The sequence below is a fragment of the Montipora foliosa genome, unplaced genomic scaffold (genome assembly GCF_036669935.1).
Source record: "Montipora foliosa isolate CH-2021 unplaced genomic scaffold, ASM3666993v2 scaffold_171, whole genome shotgun sequence".
NCBI classification, from domain to species: Eukaryota; Metazoa; Cnidaria; class Anthozoa; order Scleractinia; family Acroporidae; genus Montipora; species Montipora foliosa.
In genome coordinates, this window is record NW_027179473.1 from 52,501 (window position 1) to 63,853 (window position 11,353).

General features: G+C 50.5%; 2 protein-coding genes across 2 annotated transcripts in view; both read right to left on the minus strand.

Annotated features, from left to right (window-relative positions):
* The window catches only part of LOC137986261 (uncharacterized), a 4,176-nt gene extending 1,217 nt beyond the window's left edge, over nucleotides 1-2,959 (minus strand). The window contains exon 1 of the mRNA XM_068833490.1: nucleotides 1-2,959. This exon is cut by the window's left edge and continues 1,217 nt beyond it. Within this exon, the coding sequence (XP_068689591.1) occupies nucleotides 1-2,959 (2,959 nt within the window).
* A 7,543-nt stretch (nucleotides 2,960-10,502) lies between these two features.
* Nucleotides 10,503-11,129, minus strand: LOC137986262 (uncharacterized). Its single transcript, XM_068833491.1, has one exon. The coding sequence runs from the start codon at nucleotides 11,127-11,129 to the stop codon at nucleotides 10,503-10,505; it is 627 nt and encodes a 208-aa protein (XP_068689592.1).
* Between the last annotated feature and the right edge of the window lie 224 nt (nucleotides 11,130-11,353).

The window sequence follows — 11,353 nt, forward strand, 5'->3', positions numbered from 1 at the left end:
GAAGGACAGTACATTTGGCCAAACCGAAATAAGGCGAGAGATCGGTGGTGTCGGGTTCGTAGAGGAAAGTGGGATGTCCCAAGGGATAGGTACCGTACTTGTTGACCCAAGGATACAAGGATGTGTAATCGTCGTAATGGATCTCTTCCTCTTCCTCGACGTGAGCGTAGAGACGTATGGCATTGGTCCGACCCCCGTAAAAAGCATCTCGTAGTTCAAGGGGGGCTTGGAGGTTTCGATGGGCTAGAAAGTCTATGATGTCCTGGTTGGTTTGTTTGAGGGCGTTCCAGGTGCATTCCCACATACCCACAAATTGGTACCCACGACTGATGAGGAACGTGCGTTTCTTGTCGACGAGAGCACGGACCTCGTCCATGGATCGATCGAGCAGCGTCGGATGCACATCGGTACGTTGGGGATGACAGGTCCGACATCCGTGCCAGAAGCAGCCGTAGAATTCGTAGACGGTCTTGGTGTCGGCATCGTATCCGTCGACCGTGTATCGGGTACCAGGAATGTGGTACTCGCCCTCGTTCCGTGCATGCTGGATACGTTGACGGTGTAAGGGATGATCATGGTCGTATTGTCCGTAGGCACGAGCCATGGCTTCGTGATCTTCGTGTTCTTCCGGCGAGAGGGTCAGCCAGGCTTGACGTCGTAGATTGCGTTCGCACCAAGTCAGCCATTCTATGGAGGCCTGGGAATGATTGACACGACCTCGCCATCCTAAGAGGGGTTCGGAGGCAATGGAGTCTTCTTCCATACAGTGCATACGCAAGTAGCGATTACAAGCAGAGGCTACTGTCATTTGTTCAAAGGGATTGAATTCAGCACGTGCTTGGAAATCCCGCATGAAAGTGAGGCATCCTTGTTTCAAGAGTTTCACGTCCGATTGGCAGTATGCTAGAAGTTCGACTTGGAAATCAAAGACGACCTCTCGTGCCGCTTGGTTGTCGTACCAGGTGTCGAAATCGCGACGTTTCTTGACGGACATGCCGTCGGGCATGTAGAAGGCTTTGTCGGGAAGTCGGCCTACATACGTTTGATGTTCGGGGGTATTGAACATATGTGGAAAGTGTCCTTTCTTGAGTTCGGTGAGCCCGAACGTCTTGGGGAAATCGCTCAGCGGCATCTGGAAGAAGGAGAGCGAATCGATGAATCGTATGGTCGTCTGTTCGTGAGGGTAGGTGAGTTGGAGGACTTTCCCACCGTTTCGGATTTGTTCCAGTTCTCTCTTTTGCCGATGGAGTTCGTCGATGACGGGATAACTGTCATACCCTTTGAAATTATGAGCGATGACCGTCAGGGGTCGCATTCCGTTTTCGGTCAGTGTTTCTAACCATTCCAGGAAGTGAAAGAGACAGTTGTCTCCTTGGAATGAGACGGGAGGATCGTCGTCGTCTTCCGTCTCGGCCACCACTAGATTGGGCACGTGACGTCCCTCGACTTGCATGCTCTCAATGTCGAAGAAAACGTGCAAGGGCGGTTCCTCTTCGTCGTCATCGTCTTCGGCGTCGTCGTCGTTATCGCCCGCCAGGAAGGCGTGCAATCCAGCGGCCTCGTTGGCTAAGAGAGGTGCCAGTCCCTGACTCAGGATCCTTTGAAAGGAGAGTCGCTGTCGTTTCAAGCGTCGTTCTTCGGTGGGGGTCTTTTCGACTTGTAAGAAACATCGATGGTGATGGACGTCGACGTCTTGGTGGCAGCACGAACATTTCCGATACCCGCAACGATGAGTTCGGATCTCTTTAAGGCCACGACAATCTTTGCACTGACGACGGGTGGCACAGACAGAGGGATGTTGAGGATCCGCGGGTTGACCGGCGTGGGTCTTGGACCGATGGGTTTGGAGACAAGTGTCTCCGTAGAAGGAACGTCCACAGAGGATACAGGGTGTCTGAGCCGAGCGGTACTGTCGGTAGGCCTCGGTATGATCAGGGCATCCGTCTTGTAAGCAGGCTCCGCAATGATTGGTTTGATTGTTGCGACAGGCGTGCTGACCTAAATGATGATAGGCTTGGAAACATTGGCTGCAAAAGTAATCTTGGCCGAAGAAACCGGGTAAGGAAGATAAGGCATCGTAATGACCGTCTTCGTGTAAGAGTCCTAACAACGTGTCCCCACGACCGTAAGCAAAACAAGCATAAGCGCGGTTGGCATCCACGACCACAATGGTGTAGTCTTGAAGACTGGGAGCGGTGACGAGTTGTTGAAGTTGTTCGGGACCACAGGGTTGAGGAGGAAGATGGACTTCGTCTAGAAGTTCTTGAGCTGCTCGCGTGATGCGACGATGGTTACCGCGACAGCGGGTCCATTGTCGGCGACGTGGGGGATCGTCTCGGTGTTGATGGACCCCTCGAGCTAGAGCGATGGCGCGTGGACAGCATAGATTTTGGTCATCCTGTGGAACACGTAAGACACAGTGCTTGAATTCTCTGAGACGCGTCGACGCTTGATGACCTGGTAAATGTTTTCTTTTGTAACCGGAACCTGTGGGAGCCCCGCATACGTGAACGAAGGAGAGGGTGAGGGAATCGTCCATTTCGAATTGTTCGTTAGAGTTGAGCATGTGGGAAAGATTCCCAAGTAAGGCATCCACACGTGGACCTTGAGCGCGCCATTCTCCGGCCCGCAGTCCCCAACCATTGTAGGCATTGGCAATACGGTTGGAGGCTAGAGCGATGTAAATTCGGTCGCCATCGGGAATGTCTTGATCGTTGATTAAGTCGTCTAGAGCGGTACGAAGACCTTGCACGAGGGCATCGGTCAGACGTTGTCGGGGGATGAAAGCTCCAATCTGTCGAGGGCGAAGTTGAAAGACGCGTTCACGAACCCCGAGACGGACACTACGTCGTTCCACCACAGGTAATCTTTCAAAGACGAAACGTCCTGGAGCGGCACCTCCTATTTGTTCAAACTCGTCGAGTGCTTCAGCCAAGTCACTATCACTATCGCTATCCATGATGAGATGTTTGCTTGAAAAAAGACGGTGTGTCTTTTATAGAGAAAGGATCACCTTGAAGGACCTTGACGTGTACCCTAGATGGACCAATCCGGAGAGAGATAGGTCTCCTGGGGGGATGGGGGGGTATCCCCCCGGAGAGTCATGTGACCCCTTAGGAGAACGGGGATTGGTGGAACGATTCCTGTTAAGTAGTCCGATCGAGTGAGGAGCCTCAGAAAAGTCATGGCATCCGATCCGAAGAGACGTGCGCTCGAGATGGCGGTGGTCAGACGTACTATGGAGATGGAGCAAGACCCAAACGATGAGGAAGAGGTGTGGGTCAAGCAAGAGAATGGACGTTGGCGGAAAGAATGCCAGATCACGGAAAAGACCCCGGCGACCCGAGACGAGGCTTCGTATTGGGACCTGTTGCCTCCCGAAGTACGTCGACATGTGTTGGAGATTCGAGATCGAGAGGAGGAGAAGGATCGAGAGATGGACCGGAGGGAACGTTGGAAACCCATTCACGAAGAGTTACTCCGTCTACCGCGTTGCAGTCAACATGGCACGGTACGTTCCGGTTATTTGTATTGGGTCGAAATCGAAGCGAATCTGATAGATTCGTTTATTTTATTTGATATCTTTTAGATGACGGCGACGTTTGTAGGAGAATCGACTATCGCCTTTGAGTGTGGACCGTGTCGCCGGTTTGCCCTGGGGGGTAATCCTGCGGGAAGCCGACTCATGAAATGTCGGTATTGTCTTTTGGGAATGATGAGTTGTCCAGGGTATCGTTATTGTACGGGCATGTATCGTTCTCCTCGTCGTCGAGAGGGTTTGGGCGTTTGTTGTTGGTGTCGATGGCCCGTCTACCGGAGAGGTCTTCTTTGTATGCCACTTCGATCTCCTCATTGTCGTTGTTTTCTCGTAGGTCATGGTGCCCACTAGGTCGGCGAAGGATGATCATTTGGTCGAATGGGAATGTCGTTGTAGTTATGTGGAACTGAAGTGTAGAAAGTGGGACTGTTCTTGTTCGGTGTCTTATGCATCTTACCGTCATCCGGGATGTTTGATTTGTACCTGTGATGTGGGTTATGGATTTCCACCGTGTCGTCATGATTTGGGGGACTGGTGTTATTTGTGTCAGGGACATAGTTGGACTTGAGTCTCTCTCTCTCTCTCTCTTCTGCAGGTGATCTGTCAATTTGAGGAAGTGTTTATGGATGATAGGTCGTCAAGATGGGTATGGAGAAATGGTTGTTGGATGTGGCGGCGGAGACGACCTCCGAGAACGGCGGAGCAACGTCGTCGGAGGCGGCGTTATTTGGCTGAGATTTTCACTATGATTCGTTGATTTTTTTAGATGGTGGTGCAGGAACATAGGACCCGTCAAGGCTATCCACCGAGGTCGGACGATCGATGGTCTTGGATCAAGTGGGTGTGTTCGCATTGTACGGAGTCCGCCGCCACATGCATTGACTGTTTGAAACGATTGGACCTCAATACCTTTCATTGCATGTGTTACGGATGTCTCGTTCGTTGTCGATGTGATGGGTTGGAAGTCTCCTACGGACGTCGTCGTTGTCATACGGGTGGTCGCCGGTCTCTTTTTCATGAGTTTCCTTTTATGGTAACCGTAATGCTTTTTTCGATTGACAGGAAACTTGGTTCCCGGAAATCTTTCCAGACTTTGTTCAGCAACGTTGTACCTCTTATGGATACGGATCTTGTACTTCTTATTGCTTTCGTCTTAGGGGCACGGGTCTCTATTGGGACGAGATATTGATTGCTACGTTTCGTTCTCTTTATTATTAGATGTGGTGTCGTCTAAACCAGTTCACTCGTTATTCATACCAACGGGGTTGGACGAAAAAAGAGATGGACATTACGGCGGAGTTGTGGAAGAGGATTGATGTGGATTTTTGGGATCCGTTTTATGGACTCGTTATGGTATACAACCGTCGATAGCTGATTTTCTTTTTTACGTTTTTTCATTAGACTTGGTGTGTCCATAACAGATGTACTCGCTTTTCATCCCAGAGGGGTTGGACGGCAAAAGAGCTGAACATTGTAGTGGAGTTATGGAGGGCGGTCGGTGTCCATGGGCGTATTCGTCGTCGCCGTCGTCGCCGATAGTCGATTCTCCTGTTAACGTCTTTTTTTTTTTGTTCCATAGACTTGGTGCAGTCTACCTAAATATGGATCGGTTTATTCGTCTGGCAGACCCCATTCCTCCAAACAAGAGACTGTTTATTTTCGAGTCTGGACATCTGTCAAAGACAACATGAACATGAACGAAGATTATTTTGATATCAATTTCTTTTAGGCCATGATGGTGTTTGCCAATGGGGAAGGGTTTATGCTTTGGGATTCACCTTGCTGTTCTTTTGGACCCATTACATGCATGCGTTGTCTTGACCGGATCAATCACACGTCGCCGCAAGAACACATTTGTCAGGGGACGTATGAGCGTCGCAGGGAAAAATCGACTGCGGTCGCGAGATCCTATACCTTCGCGTACCATGGTCATTATAGTATGCGCGTCTTATGGGAACTGACACGATGATCCTTTTTCAATCAGATCATGGTCCGTGCCGACCGATGTTTTTGTACGTGGAGTGGTCTGTTTCACGTGCACGAGAGACGTCCCTATACGCCCGAAGTTCGACTCATGTTACTGGAGGAACGTTTGACAGGACTTTCTTTATTTATGTTTGCAGTGCATTCTGATCTATCCCTCTGATTATGAGGAGTACATCGGATACGAGGACCGTTACTGTAGGAAGTGCCATAGAGAACGCTACGGTTGACTGGAGTTATTTGTTCGTTTTTTAGTGCATTCTGACCAAGACCCCTGATTACGTACGAAGGATACACGGATACGGAGAGTACTACTGCGTGCAGTGTGATGGAGAAAGTTATACGACCGCCCAGAAACTGTCTATTGTGGATGCGATCGTGTCACGATACGGATTTTATAATTATATGGGGTCGGATCCGATCACGGGCATCGGATCGTTTCAGTTACGCGTGATATATCCCTACGATGAGGACCTGGAGGAGGAGATATTGGACGAGGATCGAGGTGTGGCCCTTTTTTATTTGGATCCGCCTGTATGGCGTCGACAGATTATGGTCCGTAACGAGGAGGGACATTGGGTGTATCAGAGTACCGAGGGACATTTGGTTGTACGTACAGAACGTTACCACGGTCGGGGACCTCCTTACTGTTCTTGCTTATTGTAACTTGTTTTTCCCAGGTAGTTGTACCGTCTCATCCAGACCCCCCGTCAAATGCGTTGTCCTACCCAAGGCTGGTTGATGATGGCACGGAGCACAGAGTGTATTCTGATATGGCGTTTTCGTATCTATCGTATGAGAAGAGGAACGGATGGACATTTTCATTTCGTTGCGGGTCCTTATCCTTTCCATTTCGTTCCAGATCCGGAGCCCGATCCAGATTGGATTTCATGAAAAATTCTGTTGTCCTACTCAAGCCTGGTTGACAATGCCATGGCGATGTGCAGAGATATGGCGTCTTCGTCACTATCGTATGAGAAGAGGGACTGATGGACATTTTTCATTTCATTGCAGATCCAATTGCCTCGCGCACGTCGTCATTTGAGAGCGGTCATGTTGTTTGGTCAATTGTATTGTTGTGCGACAGCGCATGCCCTCCGTGAAGCCTGGCGTTATCGGAGACAACCCCTTTGGCACTCGGAAAAACAAATCAAAAAGAACCAGAAGACGGGACAGTTTCATTTTGTACCTTTTATTGACATTTACGGTCCTTGGTGTCGTCGGACAAGAATATTCAATCGTAAATTTCGTTAAGAAGAAAATTGTTCATTGTTGAATTAAAGTTTGAGTTTACGTTTCATTTGCATGATTTTCTTGACCACTTTCTCCGTCTTCTTCTTTTTGCCTGGGAGGTTACTGATAGCCCGAATCATCTTGTCGTCGGCTTTCCACTTGTCCTGTAAGTTTCTGGCCTTGGCATAATCCATGTCGTGGGTCTTGGCAATCTTGTCCAAACGATTGATGCCAGGATCACCTCGTTTGAGTCGTTTGGCCAGTTTGGTGCCAGGACCCATGTACTGATAGCCAGGCCAATGAAACTCGATCCCGGTCTTGGCCAGAGCATTCTGCAAGTCAAATTTGCCGCCTCGTTGACGTCGTCGTCGTCGTTGGCGTCGTCGTCTCTTAGTAGTCCTCGCCATCCAATCGTCGTTTGAGTTTCTTATCGAAATCCAACCAACCGGGCGGACGTTTCAATTTATCTGTTTCGGTAGGACGACGGCGACCTGTCTTCTTACGGATCTTTTTATTGACCGATTGAGCGGTCGTCTCCATATAGTCGGCCACACTATTCCCCATCATCCTGGGATCTCCTTGAAACGGAAGGTGTCCCCAATCGACGGATGGAACCGGTGTCTTGGGGGGCGATTTTTTCTTCTTTGACTTTTTTTTGGGCGGAGCTGCTTTAGGTTGAGTTATGAATCGAAGTCGTTTTTTAGCTTTAGGGGGTGCCGAGGGTGTGGTCTCGGGCGTGTTCTTCTTCTTCTTTACCAATTGTGTCAACATGGAGTGCAAGGGTCCTTGCGCATAGGCATCGGCTTCGGCATCGCGTTCGTCGTCGGCATCCGGCCCCAACCCAATAGGTTGTCGGACGGCTTTGGTCCACCGTTTCTTTTCGTTGGCTGAAGGGGTGGCCAAGGCTTTCTTGATGCCCGGAGGAATTCGATCCGACATGAGAACGGCTTCTTGTTTGGCAGCGATACGAGCGGCTTTGGTCAAGTGAAGGTTTTCGGTCAGACGTTCCTTGTACACGTTTTCGAGTTGACGTAATCGTTGAGGATCGATCAAGACTTTGTTTTCAAATCCTGGAATGGTCTCTACCTCACTCATCGTGAGGTACTAAGATCGTCGCGTCTCTCCCTGGTTTTATAGTAGAGGTCCTGTTTCTCGTGTCGTTCGCGTTCCAGATGTCGATTCAATTCACAGACTTGTTCTTGCAAGACCCCCATCTTTTGTTCGGCGAGCTCCAAGTTCTGATTACGTTCTTGTAATTGATCGGTCAATTGACGGACAATGTCGCATTGTTCTCGGACTCGATGTCGAAGCCCACGTATCTGATCCTGCAGGGCACAAAACGAACGAAGCCCGTACGTCCACGTGTTATCACACCAACCATCGTCCATGTTGCAAATGATCCTTGACACAATGATGATACGCCGTGTGCAATCCGAGCCAGAATCGGGTTCGTTCGAAATGTCGTCGCATCATCCTTCGTCGGGCTTTTATGCTATGGTTTGAACGACTGATGGCCCGTAACACTCTTCGATCTCGTGGGGTCTCGGTGATCTTGAGTAGGGTGTACTTGGACAAAGGGAGACGTCCCTTGACAATCTCTCGGGCCAATTGACTGATGGCCTCAATCATCTGATCCACAGCATAGTAAAGTTTTCGTAAACGGTTCTCTCCCGACAATCTGGTCAGATCTCGTAGAAACGTGCCCAGATAGGGTATTTGGGCACGAACACATCCAGGAATCTGATGGCGACACGCTTTCATCGTTTTTTGGGTCTTAGTATGTCACAGGCCGTGTTTAAACCGTGTCGTTTGCTTCGTCGTATCACGTCACAAGCGGCGTTCAGACCATTCCAAAGAGCTCCCCCTGTCTGATTCATCATCAATTGACGTCTCCTTTTAATAGAATGTTTTCGACGAGACATGTCCCCCAAGACCTTTTCGTAAGGTCGAAGTCGTCCCACCGTTTTGGACGAGACAGGAACGGTCCCTCGGATCGTGTTCATGACCAATTCACTAACGGCATTGATTTGATCGGCATTGGCGGCCTGAGGCCGTGCCCGACGCGTTTGATGATTGGCTTCTTTCAAGACGCTCCGTAGAAACGGCCATTGTCGTTCCATCCTCCACGACATGTTGGTATGGGCTATAGATCCGGGGCGTTCTTTTTTATACACGGAGTACCCCTGGTCGTCTTCGTCGTCGTCGGCGGCGACGTCCTTTTCGCCGGGGTTTAGAAGCGGGAATCATCATCATCAGGTTGCCGCCCCGTTGATGTCTCACGCCCCACCAAATGCTACCACCACGTGGACGTGCCATCGTAGACATATGGAATGATGTGGACTATCCTTTTATAGTCCCCTCAAAGGATGTGGATCCCCACGCATCATTCGATCCATCACCATTTTTCGCGCCCAAGGTTTTCGTTGGAGAATCCGTTTCATCATTCCATAATTATATTTAGGCGCCTCATAATGACCGGTGACTCCTTTGGCACCCATCCTTTTGTACCTTTTGTCTTTTCCCAATTGGTACCCAGCAGCCGCGGCCTTGCCTAGAACCGCCAGGAGACCGCGTCCGCGTTGTGGGGGTCGTCGTCGCCGACGTCGCCGTCTGGTTTTGGGCATGATTGTAGGACACCCAAGCGTGCGCATGTCCTTTTATGGGTTACTGAGTCGGGAAGAGGTACGTCAGACGGTAGGTGTGCCACCGTCTTCGTAGACCGTGGTCACGGTGTTCGTATGGGTAATGTTCCGGATACGACGTCCATCCGTCCGTTGACGGGCGTCTTGAGATAACAAATCCATTTGACGTCGAAGTCCATCCTGGTCCAAACGCCGTCGACCTCCACGGCGACTGTTCCCTCCAGGAGAACCTCCGCCACCAGGGGAACCTTCTCCTCCTCCTCCTCCTCCTCCGCCGCCGCCTCCAGGAGGACCTCCTCCTCCTCCTCCGCCTCCGCCACCGCTACCTCGACGGCGGGAACCTGCAGGAGAGGACGCTGGGAGAGGAAGTCGACGCGGACGTTTCCCTCCGGTGGTGGGACGAGGGGCTGTCGTGGTGTTGGAAGGACCACTGGCGGTAAAATCTTGTAAATCTTGGTCGGAGATGCTATAATCTCTTTGAATCTGTGTTCTCTGAGCGACGGGGATACTCCCGTCCAAGAGGGAACGCATCATGAGTTGTCGTTGGGAAAGAAGCGTATCGGTCTGTAATCCTCCCGCATTGTCAAGTCCCAGTTCGGTCAACAAGGCATCGGGGTCGGGCGTCGGCACACGACCCTGATCCAATGTTTCCAAAAACTCTTGAATCGCCCTGTTGGGTGTTCGTGTTCCGACTCCGGCCGGGCTGTTTCTTGGAGTCATGTTGGGAATGGTGTTCCCCACACCGGCCGGGGACGTACGTGGTGTCCTGCTCCCCACACCCGCTGGGGAAGAGGTCATCCTGGGTTCAGAGAACGATCGGGTTCCTATAGGAATGTGTTGGGCGATCTCGAGACGTTCACTCAAATGCAAAGCACGTCCTCCTTGTCTTCGACGTCGACGAGCAGTTCGTTCTTTGGCTCTCCGTCGTTGTTGTTGTTGACGGTACGCTTCCAATTCCCTTTGATATTCAGAGGGATTGCGTTCAAATTGAAACTGGTCAAACGGCGATCCGGGACTGGAAGGTGTGGAAGGAGCTCGTCGGTACTCTGACAAGGCACGTCGATATTCAGAGGGATCCCAATGGGCGAACGGGGATCCTGGGCTACTCATTCACGTTTCCACACTTGGGTCGGACCATCAGATTGTGTCACACAACTGAACAGTCGGTACCGATCGTCTGAAGCGGGATGAAGATTCATCATTATATACCCGTACGGGCGTTGCGTACACTTTTCGAAGAGACGAAGAACGTCACGCCATCGATCGGGAAAGGCTTGTAACGTCAAGGCTCGAAATCCCGATTGATCTTTGGGATTCTTGAACACGAAGACATAATGGGCATTCCTGGAGATGGTCTTGGCATATTTGCCGGGTGGAAATAGGTCTTGACACAAATACAACACCGTAATGTTCCGATGGTGCGATTCTCGAGTGAACAGATCCAACACGCGTTTGTCATTCCCTCCTTCGTCCATGAGATCGTCCAAGACCAGGATCCCACCTTGACTTTTTCCGAACCATTGTCGAAGATGATCAATGTCGGGAATCCCTTCGTGAAATCGGATCCCACGACCTTTCATCCGTTCGAAACGCGGTTGCCATACAGCATAACAGTAATGACACGGTTTCGTGTTTTCAAAGACCTTCCCTTCCGTCAAGAGCGCCTCGGTCAACTGTGTCTTTCCACTCCCCGACGGACCGACGATCATCGTACTACTGGGTTGTCGTATCATGATCCCACCTCATCGACGGCAGCGTTGCACATTATTTTATACCTTTAAAAAGCGTGTTTCCCCGTCCCAAGACAAAGACAAGACATGTGGTCTATCAAAAAAAAATTAATGTAGAAGAACCGGTTCATGCGGTGTACAACATTGAAGGCAGGGTAACGCATTGTACTCCTTGATTATTTGACGACGTACTTGTCGACCCACAGTTCGATCGTTGGTAACAAAAT